At 41.5% G+C, this 20088-nt stretch overlaps 1 protein-coding gene across 1 annotated transcript; it reads right to left on the bottom strand.

Moving 5' to 3' along the window:
- Positions 1-1137: 1137 nt before the first annotated feature.
- Positions 1138-14233, bottom strand: LOC146376990 (noelin-like). Its single transcript, XM_084945633.1, has 6 exons — positions 13924-14233; positions 13036-13185; positions 11011-11166; positions 5537-5756; positions 5217-5323; positions 1138-4764 (listed from the first exon to the last, which is right to left on the bottom strand). Exons 1-6 carry the CDS (start codon positions 14017-14019, stop codon positions 4102-4104), a joined length of 1392 nt encoding a protein of 463 aa, XP_084801759.1. The 5' UTR covers positions 14020-14233; the 3' UTR covers positions 1138-4101.
- Positions 14234-20088: the final 5855 nt, after the last annotated feature.

Here is a 20088-nt window from a genome sequence, read left to right as displayed (position 1 = left end):
TGCTTTTATTTTCTTTCGTGCCTCACAGGCCTGAGGAAGACCTCTTAAGGTCGAAACGTTGCCTGAGTCACGTTTGAATTTTTTTTGAACCGGAAAACACGGTTTTTTGTTTTTAGGGATTTTTAAGCCTTTGTGCTCTCTTTTAGTTGTTTAAGCCCTTTTGGGTGTATCCTTTTTGTTTAAAAACAAACCTTGTTTACTTATTTTATTTATTTTTTAGCAGAAGTTTAAAAGAAACAGCCGAACAGACGGTTTTTATTTTAAGGGATTTTTAAGCCTTTGGGGTCTCTTTTAGTTGTTTGAGCCCCTTTTGGGTTTAAATTTTAGTTGAAAAAACAATTAATTAATTTTTTTTTGCATTTCATTTAAATTAAAAAAGAAAAAGAATATAAAACAAATATTAAAAACCACCCGTCATGGCTGACGAGTGGCAAGAAGTCCGCTACGGAAGGTGGCGCCAGCGCCTCCTCCTTGACAACCCAGACCGGGATCGGGGGTTCTCCCGTGGGATGGCCCGCACACCTTCCTTCTACCCTCGTAGGAGGAATCAATTCCCCTCCCCCAGTTTAGCTTTTTGTGTTGTTTTCTCCGGTCAGCAATAAAGCTGCTTTTGAGTTCACGTCTTGCCTCGCCCAAGTCTGCGTCTTGGGTCCTCTCTTGCCTGCACACAGCCGTAACATGACACCCACATTGAACTTACCTGCCGCCTTTCTGATCTCACTGATGTTTGTTTACTTCGCCATCACATAACTGCTGAAACTGTGCTTTCTGCCTTCTCTGGCACTGATTGCAGATCAATCCACAAAGCTGGAAGCATCATTGGTCAGAATGTGAGAGGCGTTTTTAAACGCCTCTGAGGGTCTGAGGTCAGTGAACAAACTGCTCTCCATTATTACTGGCCATCACCCATTTACTTTTCTTTGTATTTCATTACTGATATATATATATATATATATATATATATATAATTGTTGTACTATCTCATAATTTAAGGCCCTTACCTGTGGCACTTTTATTTTAACTGTGTTGTGTATTTGTAGAGTGTACTATTCATAATCATGTTACTGTAACGTGTTACCTTGTGGGATCAATGAAGCCTTTAAACAGACACATGAAGAGTTCATGAAACTGAGCCTCTTGGTTTAAATTTTGTTTTAAAAATGGTTGGGTGAAGAAATCCATAGCACAATCACATATTAAGGCTATTGGTCATGAAAATGGAATAAATCATCTTACACATTTGAAGGGGGCTGTAGAATTAAAACCTGCTGTTTACGCCAAACATTTATGACAGAAGTAAAACAAACAAACAGACAAATACTTAAAGTACTATCCAAAAGTTGATTCTGTGCATCTGAACGTAGCTACGTCCAGATGAACAGAATCAACTTTTGGAGATTTACTTACCTGGATGATTGAGCATGCATCAAGACGTACTTAAAGTACTGTAAAAAAAAACATCTGATATGGAAAACAAAAGCACATAAGCTATTACAAGTCAATCGGGTGTTAGAATGAAGAACAACTGTTGTGCAGTCACTTTGTTTTTGGGCTTAGCCTCAAATACCTAAAAGCTGCACAGACCAGTGATACTGAAATCATCTAACTGATGTTCACTGAGACCAACAGACTACAGCTTCTGTACATATCATCTGTTTTGCACAAACGTCGTACTGGGTTCTTCTGTCTGACAGATCACACGATGTCATGGAATCTAAAGTGATGCTGGACAAGACGTTTGATGGTAAAGAGGATTTTAGCATCAATGTATCAGCCAAGCATCATGTGCGTTCATAACTACCATTCAGAGCAACACTCAAATTACTTATTGTGAACAACAGGTGAGTGTGTAGAGGAATTCTTATTGTTTAAATAGCTAGACTATGCCCATAGCTCAGTGATCTGAATGAATTTCAAATGGTACAATGATAAATTTAAAAACTGAATGAAGTATTGCGAAAAACAGGCAATCATTTGTATTGCTGTATAACACACAACAGTAAGAAATACCTTATTATTTATAATATTAAGGGATATAAGAATAAGAACAGCGGGTCTTGCTTCAGTCAGAAGAGATTACGCAGAGAAAATAAATCTTGAAAAAACTGTGAAGCATTCTTCAGTGTCCATCAAAATATGTAATCTAAAAATGTTGGGTTTTCTCACTGTGAAATTTTAATTTCACTGTGTTTCACATTTTAAGTGCATTTGTGTCAAACAACTGAGTTAATGATTTAAATACAATTTTTAAGAAACATTTAATAAAAGAAGTCAATGACATAAGTTAACAGTCCAATGCTTTGTGCAGTATTTCAGTACTGAGAATTCCAGCTAGCTTTTAGCCTAGCTTTACACAAACGTGTCCCAAAACGTCGGCTGCATCCTTCGGAGCCCACGTAGACCGCGAAGGCCGGGTCCTTCTAAGACCGAGAAGGCCGGAAGTGCAAGGCTGTGAAATCTGACGGTCTAGCATTCAGATTTGCGTGACCGCTGTGTCTGTGAAGTTTAATAAACTCAGCCGTCTGCTTCTTGGTATCTAAAATATAACAGGACACTGGCGTAAATTCTCGACCGTGTTTAATCAGTTTTCTGTTTGATGTTTATTCAGCTGTGTGAAAATCCCGGAGGAACCCACCCGATGGATTAATAAAGTTTTATTTAATCTAATAATCTAATAACTTTGATCTCAGTCAAACCGATTTACTCCGGAACAAATAAAACACAGAAAAAAGCCAAACAATTACATGTTTAAGTTATCCGAGTGACTTATATATCATGTTTAACCTGAGTAGCGAAAGACAGCGGGGGTCTGAAAATGATGAAGCCGGGAGTCCGCTGCTCTCGCCGGCTCGAGTGACCATTGAACCCCCCGGCTAGCTATCGAGCAGGTGGGTAACAGACGTCTCCGAAAACTTCGGAGTACTTTTGCAAATATGCGATGTCTTGATAAACCAAGAAGGTACTTGAAGTTTACACAGCTACTTTCTCGCCTGAAAATATGTTAAAAGTTTATTTTGTGACCCAGAAAGATTAACAAGAGCAATTTTAAAACTTAGTAGCGGCCGCCATTGTTGGAAACTGGAATTGGCTGAGCCGCGCTATGAATTCTGAGATATGGTGGGCCACGAAGGACACACCCGACCCATCCTTCAAATTCGGGGAAATGAAGAACGCATTTGTCAGCCGCATTTGAAGGAGTCGACGAATTGGGACAGCCTTTGTCGCCTGGCTGTGACGTAATCGGCCTACAAATGTGGCCTCAGGAGGATGCAGCCGACGTTTTGGGACACAGCTACTGAGAACATTTGGTTTGGTTAGCTAGCTCCATCATGACAGAAAAAAAACCCAACACTCTCTTAGATTCCTCTTATGTTCTTTTGACATATTTAATGGACTGGTGTAAAAATGTAAAAGCACCTGAAGTGTTCAAACACAGCATCACATAGACGGGTTTCCTGATTTGATCCCGGTTCTACTCTTGAGTACACCAGCTGACACCTTAAAGGCCTATACTGGCAATCAAAATATTTCTCTAAACCTAAACTAAATCTTAAGTCATTACCTATATACTGAGAAGGGCTGTAAAGTTAGTGGTTCCGCTTTCAGAATGGGCTCTCTTCTATCTCAGGGCTAGCAGTTCCCTGAAGATTTCACATGCAGGTGAGTCATTTTTTAAGATGATGAAGTTTCTGTTAGAGAGGAATGAGTGGACAAGAGGAGGATCAGGGACCCAGCCTTCAGCTTTTTGGAAGGTGTTTTTTTCTTCAGATGGAGCTAAGCTAATTGTAGCTAATACACCACTCTGTGTCCAGGAAGCAAATAAACTGACCTGATAACTATTTTCTATTTTCTTTTGACCCTCTAACAGTCAGAGTACTTTAGGATTTATTCTATTTTTTTATTTAGTTGTATATTTCGATATCATCTAATGTTTTCAGGAAAATCGTATTTATTCTTTAATTGTATAAAATTTTGGAGCATTACTTTGTAAAGGCCCACAGAGCATCCTGTGTAAGGGATCATGTGTACTGTGATTGCAGTAACATTGTGGGGTCTTGATTTGTTTTTTCTTTTGAATGTGAGAGTGGCTAATATTGATTATTACTGTATTATGTGATAAAGTGTGACATTATAAAGAACTTGGTGGCCATTGTTCCAGGCATAGAGCGCTCTGTCTCGAGGGTTGTAGTCAAGCATAGACAGGTGGCTGTATTTGTTGGTCAGAGGGATGTCGATGTACTCATAAGTGGATGAGTTGGTGGAAAAGGCGTAGTATACTTTGGTTCCACCTGAGTACCCATTGGTGACATACAGGGTTCCACAGATCATGAAGGCCTCACCAGCGCTGCGTTTTGGATGGTTGGTGGTCCAGCTGCGGATGATCTGTAGGGTGTTGGGGTTTAGCTGGCTAAGAACAATATTACCAGCATTTTGATTGGTAGCATATACAGCCCACAGCCCACCCTCATCCACCATGAGGTCAATGTCAGAGTGCCCACCCCAGGAGTAATGGTACATATTGTTGTAACCAGCAAAGTCAAGTTGTCGCGATCTGCTGATGAGCGATGTGCTGAAGTCAAATTTAATGATTGTGTGACTCTGAAACTTGTTGAAGTAAAGAGATCCATTATAAACCACCTGCCCAGTACCAGACCAGGGATGAGGAAGTCGGTGAGAGGTGAAATTGTCTGTCGTCATGAAGTCAGACATGGACTGGTACTCCCTAACAAAGCGATTGTTATGGTACCCATCCATGTACCAAACCTGTAAGGAAAAAGAACAAATATTAAAAGTAAAAACAATCCTAATTATTTGTATTGTTAACTTGAATCCTTTATGTTCCACAGACATGCAATGTATGCATAGCAAAACATCGTAAAATGACCACTGCAGCCGAGATATCCTTATCAAGTTATTTCATTTATATTAAGATTTAAACATCTAGTTGGTATTGGTATGGCGAGTAACCTTCAGTAATAGTAATAAATCACACAGCAATAGTACATTCATGTAGTTGTAAAAAACATCATAATATATTAAGTAATCCAAAGTATTCCGTTACGTTACTCTTATTGAGTTACGTTACAAAATACATTTTGGGGGATCTAATCTGTAATCTGTAGTGGAATACATTTTAAAAGTAACCTTCCCAACACTGAAGAGAGCCAGTATGATATGCTCATAAATTTGATTTACTGTTACATATTAAGACTTACTCTGTTGTCTCCAGCTGGAGCAAGTGGGTCAGTCATCCATGATCCAAATCTAGATCCAGATGTCTTTATGGTGATTGGCTCGGAGATTCCTGTGAGCTTCCCACAAGCTAAAAAACAAACAGAGAAGTCTGTAGGCACATGTGGACAAAATAACATGAAAATTTGCAGAAACTGCAGGAGATATTATGAGTTTATTGTACACAGCTTTGTGTGGTCACACCCAGCCCTCTGAAAACTTTAGTCCACAAAGGCAAGTTCAGATGTTTTTCTTGATTCAGAAAAGATAGTATGAGCTTCAGATTTTATTTTCCTCTACCCACCTAGCCTCTGCATGCAAGCCTTCAGTCGGTCCTCCAGGCTTATCACCCGGCTGTGGAGCTCCTGGTAGTCCAGACCTCCGAGCTGTTCCTGCAATGATCCCAGCAGCTCCGTCACATTCGCTGCCTCTTCTTTAAACTGGCGGACCAACAGTGCATCTGCTTTGTAGGACTCCAGAACTGGGATGAGAGGCCTTAACTCCTCCATCTTTGCTTTGATGGACTGACAAACAGCAGACATTCAGAAAAAAACCCACTTAAGATCAGATGTTTTCAAATGTCCTTTTAAATCTCACATATGTTCAACATATTGTAAAGACCTAATTGCATCAAATTATCCTAATACAGCACTTTGCTCTCTGACTGCCGGTTTACTTGTGGTTACTAGGGCAGAATTAAGAGCAGAATGGGAGGCAGAGCCTTCAGCTTTCTGGCCCCTTTTCTGTGGAACCAGCTCCCAGTTTGTCTTTGGTAAATGGTAAATGGCCTGTATTTGTATAGCACTTTACTAGTCCCTAAGGACCCCAAAGCACTTTACACATTCAGTCATTCACCCATTCACACACACATTCACATACTGGTGATGGCAAGCTACATTGTAGCCACAGCTGCCCTGAGGCGCACTGACAGAGGCGAGGCTGCCGGACACTGGCACCACCGGGCCCTCTTTGGAAGACAGACATCCTCTCTACTTTTAACCCTCATATTCTCCTCAAATATTAGTAACACGTTTTACCGTTGGGGTCAACCCCATGGGATATTTGCCTCCAGAAAATGGTTACATACAATTGTTGACCAAGTGTTTGTGTCAGCCACTTTGTTTATTTATTGAATACACAAATAGCCCCTTGATAATGAAACTCTAGTGCCACCATCAGGCCAAACTTTTAATTTAGAATAAATGTATCTTGAAAGGTTTGCATGAAATATTTTCAAAATTACTGACAACATTCATGGCCACAAGCGGATGAACCCATTCAAGTCATCATGTCATCACCAAAACCCCTGACATGACTTTTTCTCTAGCACCGCCACCAAGTCAAACTTTAAATTTTAGACTCATAGATCTTTCATCCATTTGTTTTTTTTAAAAATAATTTTGGATGCACATCCATGCCCTTCAGAATGAATCCTGTTGATTTCAGTGACCCTAGACCCGGTTTCCACGCAAAAGACAACAAAGGGAGCCACAAATACTTTTTGACATCTAAAATGAAGATAACAGTGTATATATTGTTTTTTACCTTTATGCTTTTTGTGAACAACTAAGGTGTGTTGCTTATCAAAATCCGTGAAGGGCTACAGAGAAAATTACATTTTATTTATGTAATTAACACATTTTGAACACTTAAAGGAAAGACACCCAGCTGAACTAAAATGATCCACGTAGCAAACAAAAACTGTTGTGAGCCGCCACCCTTATATCTCCTTTGGGCTTTTGGAGCCTTGACCTGGTTTTTAAAAAATAATTGGAAAAAAGCACTATGCTGCTAAAAAAAGAAAGATAGATATTTGCAAAATTTTGCCTAAATATGTATTTTACCTGAAAAGACCTGGCGTGGTCTGCAGCACCACTGCAGGGGAGGCGGACACACCTGAGCTGCACCCGCAGTCACGCCTCGCCACCTTAACGTCTGTGCTATCTGTGCTGTTGTGTTGGTATGTGTCGGGCTGTGAGCTGAAAAGCTACAGCCGGCTGTGTGCGTACTGCAACCGTGTGTGAAAAGTGGTCAATAAAGAGATGCTGAAAAGCGTGTTCATGCAAACATCGTCTGGTCTGCCGTGATATGTTTACAATGGGACTTCTGCTCCTGAACCTCTGCGCACAGCATCTGCAAATCGGGGCTGTACGAAGTCACTTTCATCTTTACACAGGACTGTAAGCTGTCATCTGTGAGGCGTGAGCGGTGTTTGTTTTTAACATAGTTCACGGTGGAGAATAGCTGCTGACATAATGTGGATCCGAAGATCCATAATTGGCCTACCTGGGGTTGAAAGTCTCAATAAATGCACGGCGTTTCGGCGGGTACACTGGCTTCTGCGAGTGTGACACTTATTTTGAGTGATGAAAAAAATAATAGAATATCATTTTATTTTTATATTTCAATATCATGATAATCTTCCAATTTAGAACTACAAGTTAAAAAAGAACTAACATAAATAAAATACACTTCAGCTAAATACTTCTAATTTATTTTCCCAAACCACGCGGAGCCGCACTATAAGGACTAAAGAGCCGCAGGTTGGCGCCATGACATTGCTTTGGTTTGTGTGCATGTGTGTGTGGTGGAGGTGTGTCACTCGGCGACACACCCGCCGGGGGTCAAACTCTGGTAATTGGTGATTCTGTTCTCAGACATGTGAAGCTAGAGACACCGGCAACCATAGTCAATTGTCTTCCAGGGGCCAGAGCAGGTGACATTGAGGGAAATTTAAAACTGCTGGCTAAGGGTAAACATAAATTCAGTAAAATCATAATTCACGTCGGCAGTAATGACACCCGGTTACGCCAATCGGAGGTCACTAAAATCAATATTGAATCGGTGTGTAACTTTGTGGGACTCTGTAGTTTTCTCTGGTCCCCTCCCCAATCAGACCAGGAGTGACATGTTTAGCCGCATGTTCTCCTTAAATTGCTGGCTGTCTGAGTGGTGTCCCAGAAACGATGTGGGCTTCATAGATAATTGGCAAACCTTCTGGAGGAAACCTGGTCTTGTTAGGAGAGACGGCATCCATCCCACTTTGGATGAAGCAGCTCTCATTTCTAGAAATATGGACAAATTTATTAAACCCCCCAAAATATGACTATCCAGAGTTGGGACCAGGAAGCAGAGTTGCAGTCTTACACGCCTCTCTGCAGCTTCTCTCCTCCTGCTACCCCCCAAAAACCATCTCCATAGAGACTGTGTCAGCTCCCAAACAGACAGAAAACAAACTAAAAACCAGCAACAAACAACTTAAACATAAAAAAATCACAAAGAAAGAACAATACAGTATCCACATCTGAACCAAAGAGTAAAACAGTGAAATGTGGATTATTAAATATCAGGTCTCTCTCCTCCAAGTCTCTGTTACTACATGACTTAATAACTGATCAACAAATTGATTTACTCTGCCTTACAGAAACCTGGTTACAGCAGGATGATTATGTTAGTTTAAATGAATCAACACCCCCGAGTCATTCTAACTACCAGAAACCCCGAAGAACAGGCCGAGGGGGCAGTGTGGCAGCAATTTTTCACACCAGCCTATTTATCAACCAAAGACCCAGACAGACGTTTAATTCATTTGAAAGCCTGATGCTTAGCCTTGTCCACCCCAGTAGTGATGTCTCGGTCGCGAACGAAATGGCTCTTAGAGCCGGACCTTTGAAGTGAACGACGTGAGCCGGCTCCTTATTGGGAGCCGTGTTTTTGTTTTGTTTTTTCTCACCCTCTGTCTCACACTTTTTTCCGCTTCACTCTGCACGTGAGCCTTGTGCTTTGTGCTGGAAAGAGGGGAGAGGGGCGGTAGTTACACTCAGTAGCACAGGAACAGAGCGGGAGGGAAAGAGCGAGAAAGAGAGCCAGGGACAACAACGTCACATTAGAAAGGTATAGTAATCATCTACAACTATTTTCAGTTGCAGATGATAAAGGATTCAGAAAGTTTATTCATGCAGGTCCATCAGAGAATGTGCATCTTCTTTTTGTTTTCACATTTTAATTTATATTTAATTGTGTTGTGTTTTGCAGTGTTTTGTGTTGTTTCACTTTAAATTTGTTTAAAAGGAAAAAGCTGAAAATTTAAATAGTTAAAAGTTGAAATGTAAATAGTTATTTTTTGTATTATATGATTTATTTATTACATTTTATGTGGAGTGAATAAATAAAAGTATATATACGGTGGCCCCTGGAGACAAAACATGTACAAACTCTGAAGCATGTACAAACTCCAAGACACGTAAAAACTTAGAAGCACGTAAAAAATCCAAAACACGTAAAAACTCAGAAACACGTACAAACTCCAAAACACGTACAAAACACAACAGAAGTGCTCCAGAATGCTAGGCGCAGTGTTGAGCTTTTGTTACCTAGTGGCTACACAAGCCAGGAAGTACCAACGACCGGATTTGGTGTGTGGTAGTAACAGGTAAATGAACATTTTTTTTAAATTATTTGAATATATATGAGTGCTTGTGTATAAATACACAAACAATACACATATGCTTTCAATTGTGTAATTTAAGTGATCTAGATAGCTCTGTTTTGGAAGTTCAGTTAATGCTAGAAATGTGTTTTGGAGTTTGTGCGTGCTTTGTCTCTAGGGGCCACCATATATATTTATATGTAATCATATAAATAAATCCACGTTTTTTTTTACATTAGTAATTTCTTTTGTGCATAATTTTATGTTGTTGTTGATAATAAATTAATTAAAGCAACAAAACAACCTGAAGAGCCGGTTGGGAGCCGAAAGAGCTGGCTGTTTTTAGTGACCCGAGCCGAAAGAGTCGGTTCTCCAAAAAGAGCTGGAAATCCCATCACTACACCCCAGCTGTGAAACTCAGAAACCAGTCTTACTTGTTATCATCTATCGTCCACCTGGGCCTTACACAGAGTTTCTGTCTGATTTCTCAGAATTTTTATCTGATTTAGTTCTCAGCTCAGATAAAATAACTATTGTGGGTGATTTTAACATCCATGTAGATGCTAAAAATGACAGCCTCAACATGGCATTTAATCTGTTATTAGACTCAATTGGCTTCTCTCAAAATGTAAAAGAACCCACCCACCACTTTAATCACACTCTAGATCTTGTTTTAACATATGGCATAGAAACTGAACATTTAGCAGTATTTCCAGTGTTTGTTTAATATGTGCATTGAAGGACATGTCCTGGTCAAAAATGACTCCAAGGTTCCTCACAGTGTTACTGGAGGCCAAGGTAATGCCATCCAGAGTAAGAATCTGCTTAGATACCATATTTCTAAGATTTTCAGGGCCGAGTACAATAACCTCAGTTTGATGTGAATTAAGAAGTAGAAAGTAGCGGCCATCCAGGTCTTTATGTCTTTAAGACATTCCTGCAGTTTAACTAATTGGTGTGTGTTATTTGGCTTCATGGACAGATAGAGCTGGGTGTCATCTGCATAGCAGTGAAGATGTATGCTATGTCTTCTAATGATACTGCCTAAGGGAAGCATGTATAATGTAAATAGAATCGGTCCTAGCACCGAACCCTGTAGAACTCCATAATTAACCTCAGTGTGTGAAGAGGACTCTCCATTTACATGCACAAATTGGAGTCTATTAGATAGATATGATACAAACCACTGCAATGCAGTTCTCTATCTCAGTAAATTATGTTCAGTTCCTTCAAGTGATCTCTTCTTTTTGAAATGCTTCATTGCTCTTTATTGAGAGAGAGAGAGAGAGAGAGAGAGAGACCACAAAGTTGTTGATGGATTGTTGAGTTTCATGATGTGAGCAAAGTACCTTGTACTGTCTGGCAATGTTGCTCTCATGTCCATCTTCCACCTGTTTGAATTTGTTTTCCAGACCTTTCAGCTGAACTTCCATCTTCTCCACAAACTGTAGATCTCTCTGAGACCGCTGATCTAGCGCTTCAATGGATTGACTCATATTCTGCACCTGGACAGGACAGTATCATTGATAAACACTAAGGTACCTGTCATTTCCTTTTTTTAATTTGAATATGACATTATGGTCAGACAAGCCAGTCAAAAAGTTATATGTTTTTGTCTTTCTATCCGGTTTGTTAGAAAACACCTGGTCTTATGAGTTGTAGAGGGATTTGTTACTCTAGTGGGATCACTGATCACTTGTGTTAGACCAAAAGTATCTGTAATTTCAGTTTCTTTCTATCCCTTTTGTTATCCCAATTTTTTAAGTCTCCCATTAGAATAACTTCATTGTTGAAGTCACAACAGAAGTGCCTTGAATTGGTCATATACACACACATATTTAAAAAATATTCCCCGCTCGCCCCTGCAGGTGGTCTTTATCCTTCAAGCTCGAGTCCTCTGACAGAGGCCTGGGAGCTTGAGGGTCCTGCGCAGTATCTTAGCTGTCCCTAGGACTCTGCTCTTCTGAACAGAGATGTTGGGTGTTGTTCCTGGGATCTGCTGGAGCCATATGCCAAGCTTGGGGGTCACTGCACTGAAAGCCACCACTGCTGTTCTGCATAGGCCTGAAACTCCTCAATGAGATCATTGAGACTCGCTACAGATACCAACTACGGAATGGAACAATCATCAGCTGCATCCTCTACATGGATGACATGAATCTGTAGGCCAAGAGGGAATGAGACATCGATTCACTGATCCACACCACCAGGATATCCAGCAAAGGCATCGTAATGTCATTTGGATTGGAAAAGTGTAGTCGGCTGGTAACAAAGAGATGAAAGGGAGTCGGAACTGAGGGGCTCACACTACCAGAAGGAAAAATTACAGAGATTAAGGACAGTTACAAGTACCTTGGAATCCCACAGGCAAATGGGAACCATGACAAGGCCGCTAGGAAAGCTGCAACCACCAAGTACCTGCAGAGAGTAAGGTAAGTCCTGAGGACTCAGGTGAATGGTAAGAAGAAGATCTGGGATATTAACGCCTACACCCTGCCTGTGATCAGATAGCCTGCTGGGATAATAGGCTGGCCAAAGGAGGCGATAGAAGCCACTGACATCAAGACCAGAAAGCCCCTGACCATGCATGTCAGGTTTCAACCAGAACCCAACACCCTGAGACTGTATGCTAAGCGGAAGAAAGGAGGCCGGTATCTAGTCAGTGTCAGTACCACAGTCCAGGATCAAACAATGAACATCCACAAGTACCTCAGGAAGATGTCCCCAACCAACCAGGTGCTCAGTGAATACCTCAGGCAGCAGAAACCCAAGAAGGAAGAAGAGAAAGTCATCATGGAAGGACAGGCCCTTGAGAATTATATTCAGCATTTTCCAATTACAATATTTTTAGCTTTTTCAGTCAGCTGTGGGAGCTGTTTGGTTTCCAAGCTTCTGATCCATTCAGAAGCATCCGGCCAACGTAAGTGACCAAGAAGTGCATCAGGGTCATGCCAGCAGTGCCAAAGGATCCAGAACCACATGACACCGCTGATAAGCTCTGACTCAAACTTCTGCTTCTCCGTCAGCTGCGGGTATTGTCTTGCCTTTCTGCTCATTATTCTCATGGGTCCACGCTGTAGCAGGTCAGAAGGGCCCCTAGCGCCCTCCCAAATGAAGACGTGGCTGCATTTCTGTCAAAATCTAGCGCCTCTGCGACTGTGTAAAAATCTAAACCAGGTGCTACTCCGCTGACCGCTGTTGCCAAAGTGCTTGCTCATAGGGGGTCATATGATTGTTGGGTTTTTCTCTGTATGTATTATTGTAGGGTCTACCTTACAATATAACGTATCTTGAGGCCACTGCTGTTGTGATTTAGCACTGTATAAATAAAATTGAATTGAAAAATTTAATTTAATTTTTCAGGTATTTTATACCTTTTCTAGCAGTTGTCGTAGTTGCTTAGTTCGAGCATCTCTGGAACAGACAGTCTGCTGAGGAGCCACCACTGTACAAACACATCGACCCTCTGAGTCCTGAGCTGAACTGTAGACCTGCCAGCCCTCCTCAGGGGTTGAGGGACCCACCTAAATGAGGGTACAATGAAAATTAGGACATTATTAAAACAACAGAAATATGATGTGTTCTTCACAAGGATCAGTGTGTCTAAAAAACAAATCCATTGCTAAAGTACCAAAAACCTTCAATAGCTATACTGTCCAGCAAAAGCTCCAATTTTATTATAATTTTTACTGTTAACAGTCTTTGTATTTCAGCTGTAAAGCTATTCTGTCTATGTCACTCTCACACTGAAGCTAATCTGCTGCTATCCATCGGATAATCTGGATTATTAGCAGATTTATTATTAACTGATGTGAGAAATGTCATTACATATTAAATACATTCAGAACACTTCCATCTGGCTTCATTTGTTCCCGTTTTATCAACCTGTGCTGCTGAGCAAGGCAATGATACGGCTTTATCCGCTGAAATTAATTATCGGGCTGAAAACCACGTGACCTGGATTAATTATTAATAACTGAAAAATGGTTGCATAAAGGGAAGGTAGCTAAAAACCATTAACCCAGAGTTATCTCAAAGAAAGCAGATTTACATTCTGACTTAAAGACGATCAGAGATTTGGTCTCTGATGCAGATCAAGATCGATTGACACCACCATTTTCTCAACATGGAAGTGTGTCAGAAAAAAGGTTTTACAGCCTGTGACTGAAATTCACCAGAAAGCACCAAAACAGATCAGAATACATGATACCATGAGGGAGTCCTCACTCGGCAGAATATAAATAGAAGCAGGGTCGTGTTACCAGAGTGAAGTGTGATCCGAGCAGCAGCAGCAGCAGGTAAGCACTCAGCAGATTCTCTTCAGACTCCATCTCCTTCTCCTCAAAGGCTAGACACATCTACGTTAGCCTGTTTCTTATGGATTCAGCTGGTTACGGAGCTGCTGATTAACTGGGTTATTTGTTCATCTGCTACCTGACGCTCCCTCTGCTGCTCTCAGCTCCTCCTCCTACTGCCTCCTCCTTCCTCTTCTTCTCTGATGCGACGCCAGAAATCAGCCAAGTGGAAATAAAACCGCTCTGCTGAGTGTGTGTGTGTGTGTGTGTGTGTGTGTGTGTGTGTGTGTGAGTGTGAGAGAGAGAGAGAGAGAGAAAGAAAGAGATGATGATGTCACAGCCTGCCTGGTGAACAGATCGGTGGAACAGCAGCAGAAGGAGGAGGAGCTGTCCATGCTGCTGAGTGTGTGTGTGTTCCTGCAGGAAGACATTTGGTCTCAGAAAATGTCATCTTTTTCTGAAATGTTGTATTTCATATAAATATTTTAGATTTGAAGAATTAAAACAAATCTTGATGGGGTTCAAGATATTATGGAGAGTTTTCTGTTCATGCATGAACTCACCTGTAAGGTTCATGAGATTAAAATTATCATGTGGTTATGTCAGATCCAAAAGACTAAATGAAATAATAAAATATGTTACAAAATCTAAGAACTAGTTCTAATATATACAAATAGCTCAATTCTAAATATCCAGAATATTATCTAAATTAAATATACATGATTGCCAGTACTAGGGGTGGGTTTTAATAATCGATTCATCGATTAAAATTAATTCTAGCTTGGATAACGTGATGTCGATCATTAAAATCCTGAATCGATTTTTTTATATAAATGTATTTTGCCCAAAATTCCAGAATCTCAGGTGAAATGTCACAAAATTTTGACAAACACCAAACATTTAAAACAGTAAATGAGAGCAGGAACACGGCTTCTGCACAAAGACATAAACACAAAGCGCGGACCCGCGGATCAGAATCCGTGAGATTTCACCTTTCTTACCCGACGGCACGGACACGGTCGGGGCTGAAACCCGACAGCTCACTGATTCTGATGTTTCGGCGGGTCCGCGCTTTGTGTTTACGCCCTTTTTGCGCTGATTCTAAAGCTGTTAGTTTTATCTCTGAACCTGATCCAAACTATGCTTCACATAAACATCGTCATGAATTCACTCTTAGTTTTGCTGTTTTGCTTCCACCACAATAAAATCACACTTCATGCACAGCTCTCTGTCTCTTTCTCAGTGTACTTCAAGAACAGTTTCCCGTCTATCCCCGAAATCTGTTTTCTGCATTATTCGCTTGCTTGTTACGCACAAGACTACAGTTATTCACAGTGCTGTCGGCCGATGTTTTTTTTTCCTTTTCACTTACTTCCGAAAAGAAAACCTAATTTCTGCCGTTCAATAGGCTTCTGAACAAATTTAAACTTTTTAAAATTATACAAAATGCTCAGCCGTGTCTCTAATAAAACTGCTGTAACTTCAGAGGTAATGTTCATAAGTTGATTAATGATTTTCTTTCATTTTTGATGTACTGCAGAATATTTTTATAAAATCCCAGGCCAGGAAAATCACCTTCATGTTTTTCTGTGTTTTATCTTCAGCTACTTTGACACAAAGGCATCTGCTGTGATGCTCACACCTTTGATAAAGTCTTGCGAGTGTCAGCTTCCTTTTTATAGATACAAAAATATGTAAATGTACTGATCTGAATTATAATATTTCTGACTGTCTGAGGCAAAATTTCCCAGATTCAAATTGAATTGAATCGAATCGTGGATCGAATCGATTCAGGACCTTGTGAATCGGAATCGATTCTAGAAATCAGTGACGATAACCAGCCCTAGTCAGTACTCTGCTGCAGCTGTCACGGTTTGCCCTGGCAAACCGTGGGGATGTGGGGAAGGAGGCCCCAAAATGCAGTGCGTTTATTTACAGTGAAGTAAATAGTACACAACAATAAATCCCCGTGCGTTTCCAACTCCCATGCCGTGTCTTCTTCTCAGTGCTCTTGCTCCGTGTCTCCACTCCCGTGATACTTGCTGCTTGCTGCCCTCCCGTTCCCGCACTCCTGCTGGAAAATCCACAGAGGCAGCCGTTAAGACACAACTGAACAGTGACAGACTAGCACTCACTGATTTGGCTGAAAACACTGATGGGTAGTCACTCAATGATCCCGCGTCAGGGAGAGCTCCACCACACTCTAATGTAGCTCCCCCGACGAGGCTTGATCAGCGCCAGGTGTGTGTGAAGATCCTTGGACGTGACCGGTCAGCTGGCAGGGCCACACCCACCAGGCCTGAAGGTGCCTGTCACGACCACACACACACACACACCTGCCAGTACATAAACAGGGAGGAACAGCAGCAGTGCAGAAGACACACACCTCAAATAATGATAATAATGATAATAATACAATTACAATACAATACAATTTTATTTATATAGCACATTTAAAAAACCACAGGCATGCCAAAGTGCTTCACAGAATGAGTTAAGAGCAATAATAAATACAAATATAAAATACAAATAAAATATACTAACAGGCGGGTGACATAACTAACCAATAATACACCAGGCATAGTAGGCACCAGTGAAGTCAACACACAATGCTGAAGGTTAAAACATTATAAACATTAACAAAGTGATAAAGATAAGTTCCAGTCTAGGAGCTCCAGTCCAGTCTAGGAGGCGGGGAAAGCAAGGCTAAACAAATAAGTTTTTAATCGAGATTTAAAAGATTGAATTGAATCAGACGCCCGAATAGCTAGGGGGAGGTTATTCCAGAGGTAGGGTGCGACAGCGGCGAATGCGCGGTCACCTCTGGTCTTGAGCCGAGATCTAGGTCGCACCAGGAGTATTTGGCCTGCTGATCTAAGCGCTCTCCCAGGGATATAAAAGCTGAGGAGATCCGTAAGATAGCTGGGCGCGGTGTTATTTATGATTTTAAAAGTGAGCAATAAGATTTTAAAATCAATACGAAATTTAATAGGGAGCCAGTGCAGGTCGGAAAGAACTGGAGTAATAGACTCAAACCTGCCAGTTCCAGTTAAGAGACGCGCAGCCGCATTTTGAACGAGCTGCAGTTTGTGAACAAGGGCAGAATGGAGACCAGTATAAAGGGAATTACAATAATCTAACCTTGATGTAACAAAGGCATGGATAAGTTTCTCCAGGTCCTTACGTGGTATGTAGGGCTTGGCCTTAGAGATTAGACGTAGTTGATTGAAACTCGATTTAACTACGGAGGACACATGTTTGTCCAACTTGAAGGAACTGTCCAAGACAACACCCAGGTACCTCACAGTGTCAGAAAGGGAGTCAGCAAAGGGCCCAAAAATACCAGTTAGTTCACCCGAGAGAAGGGAGTATCAAAGATTACAATTTCAGTCTTCTTATCATTTAGAATGAGAGAATTGCTCAGTAGCCAGTTTTTAACTTCATCCATACAATCAAAGAAGTGTTGCAATGACGACGTGACATCCTCAGCTAGTTCAAAATAGATTTGAATGTCATCCGCATAGAAGTGAAAAGAAAAGTTGTATTTATCAAAGATTCGGCCCAAGGGTAACAAGTATAAAGAGAACAGCATGGGACCCAGCACAGACCCCTGGGGGACACCAGAGGTAACAGGGGCAATGAAGGAGGCGTAGGTACCCATGATGACAGAAAAGGACCTTTCTGAGAGATATCTTCTCTAGGATTTTAGACAGAAACGGGAGTTTGGAAATAGGTCTAAAGTTAGCGAGGTCATTCTGATCAAGGGAGCTCTTTTTGAGTATAGGTTGCACTACAGCGTGTTTATAACAGTGACAGGTTAATTAATGATAAAATACAGGGCCCGATAATGTTAAACCCATCTTTAATAATGCGAGATGGAAGGATGTCATGAGCAGCGTTTGAGTTTTTTAGGTGATCAATTATACCCTTAAGAGTAGGGAGCGAAACTGGATCAAACTGATTGAGGTTAGTAGAGCATCGTAATACTGGGGCCTGACTCATCACAGGGGGGTGTGAGACTCTTAGAGATAAGATTCTGCCTGTAAAATGAGTTTAAAAAAAATTCACAAAGGGCTAAGGAAGCCAATCTAGGCGTTTCAGGACAAGGATTGATCAATGAGTTAAAAGTCTTAAATAAAATACGTGGGTTGTGACTGTTATCCGCAATGACACCCGACAGAGAAGCCGCTTTAGCCAACTTAGCAGATTTCTGAAATTCCAGGTGGGTCCTGCGAAGGATATCAAAAGACACCTGGAGCCTATCTTTTTTCCACCGCCTTTCAGCCTGGCGGCAAACGCGTCGTAAAGCGCGTAAAGAGTCATTTAGCCACGGCTGAGAGCAGCTTCTAGGCCTTTTTACTTTCATAGGAGCCACAACGTCCAGTAAAGAGGAGCAGGTAGAGAGAAAGGAGTTAGCAAAATCATCAACTGAAGAGGATGTAGAACGATCAATGTCAGGGAGAACAGATTTAGAGAAAGCAGCTGAAAATTCAGCCACAGTCCCAGGATTGATAATGCGCACAAGATGTCGAGGACCCTCAAAGCTCTGGTCCAATTTGCATAGCTCAGCATCAAAGATGACTGGGAAATGATCGGAAATTCCAATGTTGCTGATGTCCCTGATACAAATGTCTGGTCCATAAGAAAAAATCAAATCAAGGGTATGACCTTTAAGGTGGGTAGGTGCATTAACCCACTGGATAAGATTAAAAGAGTCAACTAAGGCTAGAAAATCCTTGGCAAACACATCATCTTTACAACAAATGTGAATGTTAAAATCGCCAGTGATAAGAACACGATCATAATTTAGGTAAATAGATGCTAAAAAGTCACCAAAGTCGTTAATGAAAGTCTTATTATATTTCGGGGGACGGTAAATCACAACACAGAGAGTCAAGGGGGTACCAGCAAGTTCCAGCAGCTGGGCTTCAAAGCTAGGGAACATAGGGGAAGGCAGGTGCCGTACTCGGAATTTATTCCTAAAGACCACTGCCAGTCCTCCACCCCTGCCCGAAGGTCTCGGTGAGCTAAAAAAGGCACAATTCAGAGGAAGGAGCTCTGAGAAAGGGAAAGACTCACCGGGAAGAATCCAAGTTTCCGTCATGAATAGTAAATCCAGTCCTGTAGCAGTAAAAAAATCGCTCACAATAAAAGTCTTATTAGTCAGCGACCTAACATTTAATAGCGCCATCCGAGTCGAAGACGCCGAGTCGCAGTTGGAAGCACGTCTCGTGCGGCATAGGTTGCCATAGCACACGCCGCCTTTAGGAGGCTTAATCCAACATCGAGCCAGCGAGTAAACCACTGGGGCGGCAGGGCGGGCCTGGAACTCAGCATGGCGAATCCATCGATGCCTAAACAATCTAAAGGTAAAGTGCTCCCATAAAGTCAGGGGAAGGTGGAGAGCATCCACATCGACGTCGAAGCCAGCCACATACCGTGCCTTTAGGTAAGCCTTAATGCGGACACGGACACCACTCCGTTTACCCCTTTTCCTCTAGCGTCTCCTGCGCGAAGGAAGCGGAGATCGGCGGTACGTTCCTGAGAGCTGATCCGTCCGCGGCAGACTGGTATCTCCTAAATTCCACCACGGGTCCGATCCATGGAGGTATGACCCGTAAGTATAGGGTGGCCGGAGACTTAGAAGAGTAAGCCGGTCATAGGTTAGCAATGCAGAGCCACCCGAATAGCATATTAGCAGAAAGGTAAGAAGCAGCAGAGAGCAGTGGAGACGGCCTGCCGAACACACTGGCGCCATCTTGCATTATAATAATAATAATAATAATAATAATAATAATAATAATAATAGTCCATACTGCTCACGGACCCCGAGTCCCCGGAACCGGGTCCGTGACAGCAGCAAGACTCCTGACAGGGACTAGAAAGAGAGAGCAATTTCTCCTGTATTGGCTTCCCTTCATTGGCTCCCTGTTAAATACAGAATTCAAAATCCTGCTCCTCACATACAAGGTCTTAAATAATCAGGTCATATGATTGTTGGGTTTTTCTCTGTATGTATTATTGTAGGGTCTACCTTACAATATAAAGCACCTTGAGGCGACTGTTGTTATGATTTGGCGCTATAAAATTGAATTGAATGTTTTAAACTGTAAAACTTTGTTATTTGTTTTT

This window comes from Perissodus microlepis, chromosome 12, assembly GCF_051167445.1.
Source record: "Perissodus microlepis isolate ML-2025 ecotype Zambia chromosome 12, ASM5116744v1, whole genome shotgun sequence".
Classification (NCBI taxonomy): domain Eukaryota; kingdom Metazoa; phylum Chordata; class Actinopteri; order Cichliformes; family Cichlidae; genus Perissodus; species Perissodus microlepis.
The sequence above is the reverse complement of the archived record's forward strand: the minus strand, read 5'-3'. Positions and strand labels throughout refer to the sequence as shown.

Coding starts and splice junctions, on each gene's coding strand:
- LOC146376990 (XM_084945633.1), bottom strand. CDS start 14,019: ATGTGTCTAGCCTTTGAGGAGAAGGAGATGGAGTCTGAAGAGAATCTG. Junction 5,757..11,010: donor ACATTGCCAGACAGTACAAG/GTACTTTGCTCA, acceptor GCTGTTTGTCAG/TCCATCAAAGCAAAGATGGA. Junction 4,765..5,216: donor CTCCAGCTGGAGACAACAGA/GTAAGTCTTAAT, acceptor TTTTCCTTACAG/GTTTGGTACATGGATGGGTA.